At 38.4% G+C, this 16,894-nt stretch overlaps 1 protein-coding gene across 2 annotated transcripts in view; it reads left to right on the top strand.

The window, feature by feature from the left end:
* Positions 1–1,690: 1,690 nt before the first annotated feature.
* The window catches only part of LOC121318458 (rapamycin-insensitive companion of mTOR-like), a 76,013-nt gene continuing 60,809 nt past the window's right edge, over positions 1,691–16,894 (top strand). For both annotated transcript variants that reach the window (XM_041255171.1, XM_041255163.1), the window contains exons 1-3: positions 1,691–1,808; positions 1,936–1,983; positions 13,772–13,869. In XM_041255171.1, the coding sequence (XP_041111105.1) occupies positions 1,760–1,808; positions 1,936–1,983; positions 13,772–13,869 (195 nt within the window). In that variant the 5' untranslated portion in view covers positions 1,691–1,759. The remainder of the gene's footprint in view (positions 1,809–1,935; positions 1,984–13,771; positions 13,870–16,894) is intronic.

Genomic DNA, 16,894 nt, shown 5'->3' with positions numbered 1-16,894 from the left:
TAGAATTTTCAGTTTAACTTTTAATACCCATTCTTCTGTTCCTATGTTCTGGTTTTGAGCATCTCAGGGTTGGAACCCTAGTTTTCTTTCACATAGCTGTTGACTATTAAAAAACACACAGGCAATAATGTGATAAAACCATGCAGTTCTATCTTTACATGCCCAAGATTGCAGTACACACACAAACACCTTTTAAGTGCCAATGCAAGAGAAAATATTCAAATAAATGTGCCCTTACCTTTGCTTCAAGATACTCTACAGTCCAAACTTTATACGTCTCAGGAAATGTGTATTTTTCTTTTGCTTCTAAACCCTCCGCAGCGTTCTTTATGGGTGACAATGTTCCAGCACCTGCTTTAAGAGACCAGACAACCAGAGGTTATTTGGTGCTGTATCGATGATTTCATAGGATGCTGCTAATACCCATCTCCTCTTCTATATTAAGGAAAAACCTGGAATGCAGTATCAATGTTCCTCGCAGGACTAGGCTAATGTCACACACCTGGAGGTATATTTACTTTTTTTACTGGTGTCTATTTCCTGAAGTCTACTTTTGATTCAGCAAGCAGCCCATAATTACACCCACCATTAATTAATAGAATACATCCTTCATTTGACACCATTTCAACTAATGTACCCATTAGACAGCATAATGAAGAATCTTCCTAAATCCTGAGCATGTACAGTAAGTACAGCAACCCAGTATACTGTTTTGATGTGACTTTGCACTTTAAAAATGTTTGGGTTCATTGGCTGCTGTCTGAGTGAGTCCAGAGAAGTAGAGGTATTTTTACAAGCCCTGACATATATGCATACTGACATTTGCTCCAGTCACTGTTAAACGAGATTTCTTTCTTTCTTTTTTTTTTTTTTTTGCATTGATAGATGCCATTTTAATTTGCTGAACCCTACTTTAATTAATATATAGTGTATCTCAGAACCTTCGATTCACATGATCAACGAAGGCTGTACGAAAATGAAGGTGTAGCTCCAGTCCTTCACGTTTCATTGGGTCCCACATTATATTCAAAATCATACACGTCAAACCATATTTTAACAGCAGTGAGGAAACAATACGCTTCTCCAATATGACTGGATATGGCATATGTCAATAAACTGAGATGTGGTCATGTGAACCCAATCCCAGGCAGGCACGAGGGCCAGTAGCAGCTAAAAAAGAGAAATGAATGAGTGAATTAATAGATTAAAAAAAAATAAAAATAAAAAAACAGTACTGCGCGAGATCGAATTCGCTAGGCTAGCTCTGAATATGGATAAATATCGGTATTTTCCTCATATGCATCGGGACGCAGGACTGTCCGGTCATATATGAACTGTTGGCATATATGGTGTATTGTTATAGTAATACGTATAATAGTGATCTGTTACTTGTTTAACAGAAATGTTTATATAGTTATCGAGGTCATTTTAAATCTGGATTTGGGCTGAGGACAAGTTTTGCAAAACCGCCCATGTGCGTGTAGAATACTGTACGCTAGCAGGTTATCGTTACCACTGTCATAATCAGAGAAACATGTTTTGGTGCTGCTGATTGTTTGCAATGCATTTTCACACGACTGCATCATCTTTCTCCACGGGATGTCACTACAGCCTGCCGCACACCCCGTCATCAAACAGACAGGGAGACACAATCTACTCACTCTTCTTGTTCATTGGCAGCAGCGCGGCAGACAGCGACATCACCGCCATTCTCGCGATACTCCTCGAGGTTTCCGGTGTTGTGAATGTCCCTGCAAACATGGCGGTCAGCATCCGCGGCCGTCCGATCCGGAGCCTTAGGATGCGAGGTAAAGCAGAAACCTTTCCTTCCACTGCAGGGCCGTGGTTCCCTCGGACTTTGCAACTTTTAATTCTAAGGCACTTGAATTAGTGTTTATTTGTTTTAACAGTCTCCGTGTTGTTTGTGTTTGACAGGGAGGAATGACAGCGGGGAGGAAAACGTACCGCTCGATCTCACCAGAGGTAAGTCAGAACGAGAGACACAGAGAGGAGGCGATAGGTGGAGCTTGAAAGTGGCTAGTGTTGTAGGTCCTGTGTCAAAAACATTGATAACCACAATGATGATGTTTAATTACAAGCTTGATGACAATGGTGTAAGTTAAAGAATGATAGCATAAAAGGTAACAAATAAAATTAAAAAAACAAAACAAAAAAAAAGGTGGGGGTATTGGTATTTTGAGTAAGTGGAATGTAATGTACGCTCATACATAATCAGTACTTGGAGAGCAATATAGTATCTCATTCTCAGACGGTTTTTGCAGTTCTGTTACAGCGGGGCGCAGCTCTCATGATGGGCGTCAGTCTGAGACAACTGCAGTGCACATCCACGCAGTCTGGAGGGGACGGGGGGGCGCAAAACGGTGTTGTGCAAATAACATTTAGTTGAACAATGTCAAGATTTGCACACCGATCCTTGTATTTACCTGTATTATTTGCTTCCCCGTTTATTGATGTGTAAATCGTTCTCGTGATAACTTTGCTGCTTTTAGGGCACGAGTCAGACGTTAAACAACATGATCTAGACATTACTTCCTCATGCAGCAGTAAACACTACGTACCACTAAACAGAAAAATGGTGGTATTGCAAGTATAAAAATAAAACAATACTATATAAACACACAAATGATTAAATGTGTTTGTTTGAGTTTTGTGTATCTTATTTGTTAACACCAAGGGTTATTTATAATTATTTATTTTTTAAAACGTATTATCCAACGCATTAAAACACACTATATATAGTGGCTAATGCTAGAATGATTTAGCTGGTACATGTCTATGTAGTTAGAATTTGTAACGGTCTGTTACAATAAAACTTATTTAACTGAAAACGGTGTTGTTTTAGAATAGTTCATTTTGAGTTTGGTTAAATAATCTCATTTATACGCCCAGGAAACAGTGTTGCAGGTAATTGGTTTGAAATGATCCGCGTCACTGGCCCTTTTTTATACTGGTTTTGAAGAGATGGTGATGTGTGTATTAAAACAATATTTATTGTATTGCCAGTCAGCAAAGATAACGCAGTTTGTTTTCTGATTTACGTGCCTAAAGGGTTATGCACCCAGACACCGTTAGCAGTAAAAAGAGTTTGCTCTCAGTTGTCATATGAAATAGTACTAGTGAAAACACATCGTCAAATTGAATTTTCATCACATTACGTTTTAATGCCACTCATTGTGATTTGTTTACGCTTTATTAGTCCTATGTTGCATTGAAAAAAATGAGATTTGCTGTGTCTCACGGTATTAAACGAAAACATAATTCTAAACATTCTACCCAGTCCTATAGTACATAACGTGCTTAAATTACAGACTGCTGCTTAATTTAACAAATTACACAAGAAACGTGATATAGAAGAAATGTCGTATCAGGGATTTAAATTGTATCTCATCGTCATCCATCACCATCATCATCATCATCATCATCATCATAATAATAATAATAATTTGATTTACTACTTGCCACAACATGCAGACCCGCTGTATAGGTTAACATCACTGATCTTTTTTTTTTCCTTTTTTTTTTTTTTTTTTTTAACGTTATTGAATAAAGCATTAATTATATAACAATTCATTTTGAAATTTCAGAGAAGCGCAGACTATATACAGTCAGTTTCTTCAGTGTGCACAATTTATTTACATGCTGTTTGCCAGGAATACAAGCCTGTTGTCCTGCTCTGGATTCAAGGAGGTGTGCTTTTTTGTTTGTTTATTGAATACACAGAGGGGTGTACTTACAAAGCATTTTCAAAACTGATTTGCTGGTAAGATGGGACCAGCAAATCAGATGCTAGTTAACACTAGCAGGAAAAGAAGAGCACGCCCACAGCTTGTCTGGCAGAAATACTGTAACTAGCAAGGCAGGGCGTTCGGTGCATTTTCGTTGATAAACTTAAATTGTGTGTGTGTGTGTGTGTGTGTGTATGAGAGAGAGAGAGAGAGAGAGATGTATATAGATGTGTGGATGTATAATGAGGAATGGAATCGATCAAAAAATTGATTTTCAATTTAATTGTGACAACCCTAATACAAATGTATGTTATTGGCAGAGATGGAAACTTGTTGTCCACCAGTACAGTTTTTCTGTACATTTCTATTGTAATAATCCACAGACTGAAGTAAGTTTACCTCTGCATTTTAAATTGTTCGCATCTCATTGACTGTCCTCTTGTATGTAAGGGCATTGGTACTCTGGATGTTCATTTTGGGCAGGGCGAGGCGTCCTCTTGTCCTCAAGGCAGAAACATTTTGCATGCTTATGGATTCCCTTGTAAATAAACAAAAGCTAGTAAAGTAGCGGCTTACCTCTTTTATGAAGGATGTTAGTGCATTGGTAATATAAGCAGGGTATATGTTATACATAGGCTTGCTAGTATTCAGTATTTATTTATATTTTTTGCCAAATCGACGATTAATATCAACCTTTATTTTTGGAAGAATTTACTGGGTTTTTTTTTTCAATCTTTATCAATTGAAGCAGAGAATGGGTGAAATTGACCGTTATGCTTTAAAAAAAAAACAGACTTTTTTATGCCACTGAGAAACGTCTCATTTAGTGAAACCCCTTTATCATATTCAACATACAACAGAACTATGGTTATCAAAATTATAGTTGAACTAACGTTTGCTCACAATGGAGCTACGTTGTATAGATAAAGATCCTACACAAAATTGTTTCAAATAAGCTGTAGAAAAAGCAATATAAAAGTGTGTTACACAGACTTTTATAGCTTAGATTTACAAGTAAAAATAATATGCACAGAATAAAAACATCAGATAGCTGAAGTCTGAGTCTGAGCTCCACCCCTCTCCTGCTTCAGCTCAGCTGGAGTCACTGGAGGCAAGGCAGTTGGGCCTGCTTCTCTTGACATGGAAACTTCAGCTGTCGGTCATTGTATTGTGCATAATACTCATTAAATATTTTCCTCTTGCGGCCCATTTTCAAATCAAACTAGTAACTGTCACTGTATATACCTATAGCAAAAGCCTACCTACACCTTAACCCACTAATTTCAAAGTAGACGCTTTTTATGACAGACGCTGTAGCTGGCAAATGAAAGCATGGAGCATGACGGAGAGAGGAGGGAGCACAGAATGACTCCTTTTTGCCTGATGTATGAAGCTGTCCTAATATGGACACCGTGCTACTGCATGAAAAAACTAATAGCAAATTAAGAGTTTTGTGTTGCAAAATTATATGAAATATACATTCACTTCAAGCCTTGATATAGAGTCTATATAAAAATCACTACACAACATTTTCAGAAAGTTGGGTATTGTTTAAGCGAGGCATTTCAGAATGACGTGCTTGCCTTCTAAAGCAGCACAATGCGTTTTTTCTCCCAGGTGGCTTTCCATAGAGCTCACTTGTGTGCGTGCGCATAATCTGGTTTGTTTACTTTTTTTTGCTATCTAAAACTTTTAAATAGAGGCTCAAGAGCTTCTGTTTATTTCTATCTATACATGTGTATGTATATGTATATATATATATATATATATATATATATATATATATGTGTATATATATATATATATATATATATATATATATATATAATCAGTACTGTGCAAAAGTTTTAGGCAGGTGTGAAAAAATGCTGTAAAGTAAGAATGCTTTCAAAAATAGACATGTTAATAGATTATATTTATCAATTAACTAAATGCAAAGTGAGTGAACAGAAGAAAAATCTAAATCAAATCCATATTTGGTGTGACCACCCTTTGCCTTCAAAACAGCATCAGTTCTTCTAGGTACACTTGCACAAAGTCAGGGATTTTGTAGGCATATAGTCAGGTGTATGATTAAATAATTATACCAAACAGGTGCTAATGATCATCAATTCAATATGTAGGTTGAAACACAATCATTAACTGAAACAGAAACAGCTGTGTAGGAGGAATAAAACTGGGTGAGGAACAGCCAAACTCAGCTAACAAGGTGAGGTTGCTGAAGACAGTTTACTGTCAAAAGTCATACACCATGGCAAGACTGAGCACAGCAACAAGACACAAGGTAGTTATACTGCATCAGCAAGGTCTCTCCCAGGCAGAAATTTCAAGGCAGACAGGGGTTTCCAGATGTGCTGTCCAAGCTCTTTTGAAGAAGCACGAAGAAACGGACAATGTTGAGGACCGTAGACGCAGTGGTCGGCCAAGGAAAGTTACTGCAGCAGATAAGACACATCATGCTTACTTCCCTTCGCAATCGGAAGATGTCCAGCAATGCCATCAGCTCAGAATTGGCAGAAAACAGTGGGACCCTGGTACACCCATCTACTGTCCAGAGAAGTCTGGTCAGAAGTGGCCTTCATGGAAGACTTGCGGCCAAAAAGCCATACCTCCGACGTGGAAACAAGGCCAAGCGACTCAACTATGCACGAAAACACAGGAACTGGGGTGCAGAAAAATGGCAGCAGGTGCTCTGGACTGATGAGTCAAAATTTGAAATATTTGGCTGTAGCAGAAGGCAGTTTGTTTGCCGAAGGGCTGGAGAGCGGTACACGAATGAGTGTCTGCAGGCAACAGTGAAGCATGGTGGTGGTTCCTTGCAAGTTTGGGGCTGCATTTCTGCAAATGGAGTTGGGGATTTGGTCAGAATTAATGGTCTCCTCAATGCTGAGAAGTACAGGCAGATACTTATCCATCATGCAATACCATCAGGGAGGCATCTGATTGGCCCCAAATTTATTCTGAATCATGACAACGACCCCAAACATACAGCGAAAGTCATTAAGAACTATCTTCAGCGTAAAGAAGAACAAGGAGTCCTCGAAGTGATGGCATGGCCTCCACAGAGCCCTAATCTCAACATCGTCGAGTCTGTCTGGGATTACATGAAGAGAGAAATGCAACTGAGGCTGCCTAAATCCACAGAAGAACTGTGGTTAGTTCTCCAAGATGTTTGGGCCAACCTACCTGCCGAGTTCCTTCAAAAACTGTGTGCAAGTGTACCTAGAAGAATTGATGCTGTTTTGAAGGCAAAGGGTGGTCACACCAAATATTGATTTGATGTAGATTTTTCTTCTGTTCACTCACTTTGCATTTTGTTAATTGATAAATATAAACTATTATCATGTCTTTTTGAAAGCATTCTTACTTTACAGCATTTGTTCACACCTGCCTAAAACTTTTGCACAGTACTGTGTGTGTGTGTGTGTGTGTGTGTGTGTATATATACACACACACACACACACACACACACATATATATATAAATTTCACATCACATGGAGCTCTCTTTCATTTGCCATTTTTAGAAACTGTTGCGGAAATTCTGGTGAGACTTTATAGCGAATACGAAAATCCGATTTTTGTGTCCGAATACATGTCAAAACATATTTGTTCAGATATTAGTGCCACCACAATATTTATATATTTGGCAGGCACCTTTATCCAAGGCGACTTACAGGTGTTACAATGCAAGCTTAATACTTAATTACAGTGTAGTTTAGTTAGTGCAGTAGTACTACTGAAATACAATATGAACTAGGATGCAACAAGTTAGGATTACAAAAAGTTATTTCTACAATAACATATTAGTAGTGCAATAGTGCAAGGACAGTGCATTAGCTTAGGGTTCAAAATGTGGTGCTTAGGTCATGGAAGTCCAGTGCGTAGTAGGAGGGGTAGATGAAGAGCTCTACGGGGGTATGTCTGTATGTAAACTTACCTTTTTGATTAGTCATGGTGGTTGAGTTTATCATTTTATGATCGTGCTGATTTGATATTTATAGTGGCGGCAGATGATATTAGGCATTATGTTTTCATAGTGTTTTTGAATGCTGTTAAATCTTTGAAAAATGTTTAAATGTTTTAGCAGCTCATGGGATCCTAGAGTTAATCAGGATTGAAAGTTGGCAGCTTTTTAGCAGATTTCAGAGTTGTCATTAGTCTTAAAATGTCTAACCTGCTTAAGTGTATTAAAAATTCAGTCTTTTGAAGTTGACACTGACCACTCGCAAAGTGCAGGTTGATTTTGTCTGGGGCAGGTAAGTTTCACATACTAACATGCTACATTGGTGTTGGTGCCCAGGACACTAGATGTGGGTCTGCTGGAGGTGCAGCAGCACCCTGAAAAGCTGAGGGAGTGGTACGGTGGGGTGCAGTCAGACTCGCAACTTTTCTCTTGTTAACCTTTGTTTATGTATGAGAATGCACGGTAATTCTGTCATGCCTGAAATAAACACTTTCAACCCATTTAGTGTTTCAACCAATTAACACTGCATTCCCATGCAAGGGTGGGTGTTTATTGTTTCAGACTATCGGCACCAAGCATTGCCTGCAAGAGACCGTTTACTTTCCAGTTGTCTCACAGCAGAACATGGCAAACGTAAAAAAAATTCTCTGTAGCATCCAGCACCACATTTAAAACGGCCAAGAGTAGGGGTGTGCCGATTCACTGGAGCATTGGTATTTTAATTGACGATAGTGACCCCTGTATCGATACACTTTTTTTGTTTTTTGTAATTTTGTCTGCTGACATAAACATGAGCATGCACTCATTTGTGTCTACACTGATAACTAGAGAATATTCTTTATTAACATGCACTCTAGCAGCTTCACCTGCCATTCACTGTGTTAAGGGTATTTTTGTTTTTGGGCAGCTGAGCGAAATGGAAGCAGAGTGGAGGCGGGTTATTAATGATAATAATCTCATCAGGGCGACGGCGAAATTGAACCTGCTCTGGCTGGTTTAAAATCCAGTGTGGACTCGCCTCATGCTTTATAAGAGTCACGCTGTGTCTAAAATGTGTAGAGCTCGAATTTGCAGTGCTCCAGACTGGGACTAAAATGATTGCAAATGGACCTGTAACACAAAAATGCTGCCTCTTCCTTTTTTTAAAAGCATGTGTCAATATTTATGAATGTGCAGTGTCGTCGGTCTGTAAGTGGGGGAGAAAAAACACATATAACACGTTTTAATAAACTGAACTCCGAGAAGGACTGTAACAAATACACTAATACTAATAACAATTTAATCGAATACAAATGCTTGTAAGAGCAGGTAGATGCTGTATTAATGCCAGCAGAACAGATGCTGTATTAATGTCAGCAGAATACGAGAACCCTAGTTGCATGCAACAATTATGACGGTGACCAAACGTGTTTGAGTGTTGTGTAAACGTTTAGTTTTTAATATTGTAAATAGCAGAACCAACTCCCTGCAACCCTGCAATGTAAACTTGTTTTTATTGAAAAATAAACGGTAACATGTTGTCAGATCAGGACTTCACTGACACTGAGCACTGGAGCTGCAGCATGCTATTTCCCATTTTACATTGTACACAGAAGGCGGAGCTTCGTGGTTGGCAAGGTGATACAGCTGACAGAATTTTTCCCCTTGTCAGTCCGACTGGTGCTTTCGGTGTCAGTTTATCAGCACACAGTACAGTAGTCGATCAGTAATCGCTCAGTAACGAGGTGCAAACAGGTAATTGATTGATCTGTAGGAGCGTTTACTAGGTGCCTTTGTCAAAAAAAGTTTTATTTTTTTAGGAAAATAAAATTTAAGCCTAATATTTAGGCACCCCAACTGTTGTTGATTCCAACTTAGGCACTTCACGTAAGGATTTGACCTTTGATGCAAGATGTCATATTGGGATCATGTGACTTTTTGCTTTCTGGTTGATGGATCCCTAATGCATAAAGATATTTGATATCTGTAAATGTTGTTGTGTGGTGATTTGGTAGTGGTTGGCAGGGATGGGGTTAATTTCCTATCCCTGCCAAAATACATGTGAGAATGTGGCTGGAGCTAATTGAGTAATTGATAATTAGGCTCCAGCCACATGCTATAAAAATGGGGGAAATTCCTTTTTTGTTGGAGGTGTTTTGGGGTGAGTGTTTCTGTGTTGCTAAATTTGTTTTGTGTTACAAAGTTCAGTGAAGGCTATGCCCAGCCTGAACAGTTTTTGTTTGACCTTTTATTTTTGGCTCTGTGAGCAGTGTTTTGTTTGACTTTTTGATTTATTTTTGTTGATTAAAACAGCGCAGCAGCGCTTTAACTGCAGTTTTACAGTCTCCGAGTCTCTCTCCTCCTGGCTATCCTGTCACATGTGGTTATAGCAGTGGGATAGCGCCCCCTAGAGACTCGGCATGGGACTGTAGTTTAAAAAAAAAAAAAAAATTTGAATATGGAGCTGGCCCAGGAGGACTCAGATGACAGCTGGGAGTTTTTTTTAAAGAGACTTTTCCGGAAGAGTTGTGCCCCGGCTGTGGGGAATATGGGCACACGGTGGCCATCTGCCCTACGTAGTACAAGGGGGAGGAGCCGTCGCTGCCATCCCAAGAACCAGAAGGGGAGGAGCCGTTGCTGCCGTCCCAAGAGACGGGAGGGAGAGGAGCTACAATCCTGTGAGCTGGAGAGGGAGGAACGGGAGGCCCAACATCCAGATTTTTTTGAGGGGGGGACAAGGGCGTGAAACTGGTGCTTCACAGCAGCCCTTTTATTTACTGCTGAAGGGAGCCCTGCGGAGATGCCGACCACAATCCCTGTTGTCGGAGGAGCCGGCAGCAACCTCAGCTCCAGCCCTGCTGCTAGAGGAAAACAGGTTTTTATACCCGCCTCCACCACCAGAGGAGCTGGAACTGGTGCTCCACCGGCCATGAGTGAGGAGGAAGTCTGGCCTCTGCCACCCTGGCCAGAGGTTCCTGCACTGTTGGCCACGCCCGCACCTCCCAGGGATGCCTGCCTTGTACTCCTCAAAAGTAAAACCTGAATATCAGAACTATTTTTATGTATAAATGTTACTGTTATGCCAGCTGTTTACACTCCATATTGTCCTAATCATTAAGGCTTTTGTTTATAAAGCAGATTGTGAGTTACCAAGGGTGTTTTCAGGATAAAACATGCACTACAGCAGAATGTCTGGGTGAGTCTTAGAGGTGAGGAGATGTCAAAAACAACAATTTCATGGTAGCTAATTTTAAATTCCAAACACACTGCCCTGTATAATTTTTTTTTATGTTGATAGTTTTTATTGTCATTTAGAAAAAATCTTGAACATTCAAAATGTTCCAGTGATGTAATTTAAACCTGCCAATTTTCCTGCTTGTGTTTGCTGTTCCATGGAAGCCTATGGAATGTCTATGCTGATTTAAAAAGATGGGGATGTCAAGAACATTCATTTTGTATCGCATATTACTGTATGGAGGGTCGAGAGAAGTTTTTGTTTAGAAAATAAAATTTAAAAAAAAGAATGTGGCAAAACAATAAATAGCTTAGGTGGGTTTCTGAATCCTACAATTAAACTACTGAGTTCTGTCTCATTAGTTTTGTAACATTAACAACTTTAATTCACTATGGATTTAAAAAAAAAAAAATAGAAAGACTTTGCTGATGCCAGTGTATTGCAAAACATGTAAACTGAATGACTGTAAATTGAGATTTCATTTTTGTATCCAGTCAGGCGTTTCTGTTTTTGAAATTTAGCAACGGCTGTATTATCAAAGTATTTGGCACAGAGAACAAGTTGGCTTAACTGGTCATGCCTCATTCTCATCAGATAAGTTGGCCCAGTCAGCTGCCTTTAGAAAATAAGACGGGATGTCTTAATCCCAAGTAAATAATTTGTTTACAAAAAAAAAGTTTGATACAGTATTAAGTTGAAAAAGCTTTTGTTTTTATACTAGTATACCAACATATGACGCTAGTTTTCAGTTGAGTTAAAAAATGAATTACAAATCAAATAACATCAATTAATATGTAATTTTAAATGATTTAATCACTGCTAATATTGCCTTCATAGCATTGTTGTCATTATCATCCTATTGCAAGGCATTGCATTACAGAAACTCAGGGTCATTGGTACATGTTGAGTAAATATGTTTACATGTTTAGATTTTTGGGTTCAAGCCAATACAGTGCATTTTCTTTTCAAATTTGTATACATGTTATTATTTTTGAATAACATGGGACATAGTTATGCATTTGAATAATTGTTATGTTAAATAGTGTTTTTTTTTTTTTTGGGGGGGGGGGGGTCCTGATCATAATGCAGACCATGACAAGGATAAAATGCAAAGTCTCAAGGGGCTGGGGTTTCCTCATTGAGATGTCATTGAAGACAACATATTACATTATTTGGAACACACCTCTTGAGGGACATCATCCTTCCATTTGGTCTGAATGCTTTATTTAGTTTATATATTATCCATTATACACACACCATTAAAATATGAGCTTCTCCCTAACCTAATTATAGGGAGATGGGGTGGATTTGCATTGGCATTGTACAGTAGTTCAGTAATGTTGAGTAATTTGCATCTGCTGTGAAATAGTGGAGAGCTATTGCCAAGTGGCGAGTGGGTGTAGAAACATGTGAATGCCTTTGTAACAGGAATTGGACAGTATAATTGCAGTGTAACTGCCTTTGTCCAAGCTTAAACACAATCACAAAAAGCAACTTTACGTTCCAGTTTGTTTGTGCTTGCTGTAGTATTGCTGTAATATTCCATTCATGTAGTTGAGTTTCTGAATTAAGGCTTATTGTATAAAAAGTCAGGTATGTTCTTTTCCGATGTCATTCTCTTTGTACGTTTTAGTCATGGGCTAATGTAATGAACATCTAGTTGTGTTACATATTTTGACATTAATGGGCACCTCCTCTGTACTGTCTGCTTTAACCACTTGTCACATTCATGGCTGCTCATCAAGTGAGCTGTTTCAGTCCTGCATTGATATCTGATCCATCAAGCACATTCACCTTTATACCATACTTCAAGGTTTGGTGTCCCAGTTGCTAAGCTTTCAGGCATTATGCTTACTACAACATTAGGAGTGTGGTTTTAATATATCTGTTTTTTTTTTTTTTTAATAAAGAAAAAGTGTGACACTAGAAATGAGTAAACAATCATTATTGTTATCAAATAACACCAGTTTATGCCATTTTTGTTTCTTCAGACTTAAAGATCCAACATCATAGTTCACTTCCAAGTGTTTTACATGCATTCTTTTTCATTTTTACATTTTCATAAAGTTTTGCCTTTCTCTTGTTTTCCCATTTCAGAGAGACACACCTTATTTATTTAAATGCTGGAAATAAAATTCCAGTATCAAAATGCAACTTGAAATTATGACGACTGATTTTCAAAACACTGCAGGAGTCAAGGTTTACCTTTTTACTGCAATTGAAGTAACCTGTCATTCAGATACTGCCACCCTGTCGGTGGAGGTGAATGACACTCGGGTTTACTTTTTTCTAATATGACTGACGAGAATAAAAGGATAAATCTAGGCAAATTAAAATGTAAAAGATATAGTATATACATATGCTAGTCAAAGTGACAGTTATTAAAATGTAGTCCCAATAATAAAACACTTTCCTAAATACTGTTCTGTTTTATTTCTTGCTGCTACAATATACAGAAATACAGTTTTTGTTACTGTAACATACAAAATTAATGGATTAACTAGTCTACATAAAATGCTAGAATTACAAGACTTATTAGGAAAAGGAAACGTGAAGACAAACAAACACTGGTTCTGAACTCGACTCACAACCAGGGTGGTCTTCATTTACTGGATACAATTACCGTTGCAGTAGGCAATTTACAAAAATGTGTTTTGGTGTCTAAAATGACGAAACCTGTCTAAAATTGAAAGGCCATTGAGTTCATTCATCCCAGCTGACACTGCTGCACACTATGCCAGGCAGACAATATCCTAGCAACCCAAGCAGCTACTGTCTAAAAGTTAGCTCAGGGTAGCATGAATAATAGGTGTATCTACTGACTTCTCTCTTTGTCTCATTACAGACCCCTCTGACAATTTGCGGGAAATTCTGCAAAATGTTGTGAAACCACACGGAGTTTCCAATATGCGAAAGCTGGGCCATCTGAACAACTTTATCAAGGTAACTGAAGCATCTCAGCGTATTGCAGAAGCTGCTGGTTGCAGTGAATATTTGGCTAAATGATTTTCCTGTCACGTTTCTGGATGTTCGGAAATGAAGCACAGATGTATATTACCCTATTTCCTAAAATGTATTTAAATATACTGTAGAGTGCATATTAACAGTTTTAAGGAAGCCACCAAAGTGACATCATCATTGCTTTCTTAGCACATGTAGTACATTGGACTGCTCTGTCAAGGGATGATTTTGTACAAGGTCTGTTTGGATATACTGTATAGGCAGTTCAGTTTGTTCAAAATCATCAGTGAATTATTGGCCAGTGATGATTCATACTTCATGCTGAAATGTAATGAGCAATCCTACTGCAAGTACTATTTACCTTTACAATAACCAGATATACCACAGAGTCTTTCATAATCAACTCTGTTTAACGAAAATTTAAATCATCAGGAAAAAACAGTATGTCTTTTCTGTCATTTTAATTGTGTACACACTGTACATCTCTTGTTAAATGCTACATATTTTTTCAGGTGAAAAATTCTTTGTATCTCTTGCCAACACTGGCAAAACATACAAATAATTTTTCACAGTAAACACATACATTTTGTTCCTGATTTAATTTATATTTCAAACTTGGCTGTGTCTTGCCTAACCCTGTAACACTTGTCTGCCCTGCCCATGTGTGATGGTCGTTCACTGTGCTTTGGGGAATGTATACCATTGGTGTCTCGGGTTACTATGAAATGGTTCTATTTCAAACACAATCTTGAATCAAAATGTGGATCTTCTCTTCTGCGTGATTGTTCATCTTTTTCATCAGTTTGCGCTCATTGTCTGTTGTGAAATCCACATTTTTAAATCTCTGCGGAATTGATAATGCATAAAGAATACAGTGCCCTGAAAAAGTATTTGCCCCCTGTCCGATTTTCTGCATTTTTGCACATTTTTCAGATTGAATTTGTTCAGATCTTTTTGTGGGTTGTAGTAGTATATAGAGGGAAACTGAGAGAAAAAAAAAATGACACCCAGGTATGGTGCTGCTTTCATTTGTTTGGTGTGCAAGGTATTCAAACGTGCAATCTTTAGGTGTGAAAAAGTTATTGCCCCCCTAGTTAACTCAACCCAATTAAAGGGATAATTAGGGTCAGCTGTTTGAATACTTTGGTTAACAGTCAGGCCTGATTTGGACCAGTTCTGCCCAATATAATGACTAACTTTGGCCCTTACCATCAGAGTGAAGTTGTCAGCACACAGGTTCTAGAGGCACATAATGCCACGATCAAAATAAATTCCTGAAGACCGCTGGGGAAAAAAAGGTGTTGATGCTTATCAGTCTGGAAATGGTTACAAAGCCATTTCTAAGGCTCTGGGGCTCCACCAAACCACAGTCAGAGACATATTGTCAAAATGGAGAAAGTTTGGGTCAGTGTTGAATCTTCCCAGGAGTGGCCATCCTGCCAAAATCTCTCGAAGAGCAAGGAGTAAAATTGTCCAGGAAGTCACAAAGAACTCTAGAACAACATCCAAGGATCTGCAGACCTCTCTCAGCTTGGCTAAGGTCAGTGTTCATGACTCCACCATCAGAAAGACACTGGGCAAAAACTGATTCATGGCAGAGTAGCAAGGCAGAAACCACTGCTCACTAAGAAGAACATGAATGCTAGTCTCAAGTTTGCCAAAAAAGCACCTGGATGATCCTCAGAGTTCTGAAACAACGTTCTATGGACAGATGAGTCAAAAGTGGAACTTTTTGGCCAACATGGACGCCGTTATGTCTGGTGATAACCAAACACTGCATTCCACAGTAAGAACCTCATACCAAATTTCAAGCATGGTGGTGGTAGTGTCGTGATTTGGGTATGCTTTGCTTCGTCGGGACCTGGATGACTTGTCATCATTGACGGAACCATGAATTCTTCTCTGTATCAGAAAATTCTACAGGAGAATGTCAGGCCTTCCGTCCGTGAGCTGAAGCTGAAGCGCAGCTGGGTCATGCAACAAGACAATGATCCGAAACACACAAGCAAGTCTATATCAGAATGGTTGAAGAACAAGAAATTTAAAGTTTTGGAATGGCCTAGTCAAAGTCTGGACCTAAACCCCATTGCGATGTTGTGGCAAGACCTGAAACGAACAGTTTATGCTCAAACTCACAAATGTCACCGAGTTGAAGCAGTTCTGCATGAAGGAGTGGGCCAGAATTCCTCTACGGCGCTGTGAGAGACTGATCAATAACTACAGGAAGCGTTTGGTTGCAGTTATTTCTGCTAAAGGTGGCGTAACCACTTTTTTGTGTTATCTGTTCACTCAGGGTCCCTTTTATTTAATATTAGATTTTGGTTGAAGATCTGATAACATTCAGTGTCAAAAATATGCAAAAATGCAGAAAATCACAACAGGCAAATACTTTTTCACAGTACTGTACATGTGTTGGTCATTTTGTCAGGCCAGGCATTTAACCAAGTAACTTCAAATCTCTCAGGGTTTAGGCTAAATGACTACAGCTATGGTAAAAATTTTTGCATTACCCTATAGAATTAACAAATTTTGCTTCATAAAGTCGAGTGAAACCTGCTTAATAATGTTACGTTAATATATTGAATTGCATACCACTTTGTAGTTCTCCATATACTTAAAAAATAAATAAAATAAAAAAGACAAATTGAAAAATGTAAGTCCAAATGAAATCTAACATGAAATACTGTACTGCTATTATGGCTTCGGGTAGACGTTTGTCACATCGTTTTGTAGTTTCTTTGAATACTACATTGTGTCTAAATGTCTAAATTATGTTCATTATATATATATATATATATATATATATATATATATATATATATATATATATATATATATATATATATATATATACACACACACACACACACACACACACAGTGCCTATAGAAAGTCTACACCCCCTTTTAAAATTTTCACTTGTTGCCTTATAGCCTGGATAATTGTCCACCCCCCTTTTAATAGCAATCCTAAATTAGCTCAGGTGTAACCAGTTGCCTTCAAAATC

The sequence above is a fragment of the Polyodon spathula genome, chromosome 1 (genome assembly GCF_017654505.1).
Source record: "Polyodon spathula isolate WHYD16114869_AA chromosome 1, ASM1765450v1, whole genome shotgun sequence".
NCBI lineage: Eukaryota > Metazoa > Chordata > Actinopteri > Acipenseriformes > Polyodontidae > Polyodon > Polyodon spathula.
This window is presented reverse-complemented; position numbering and strand designations above follow the sequence as displayed.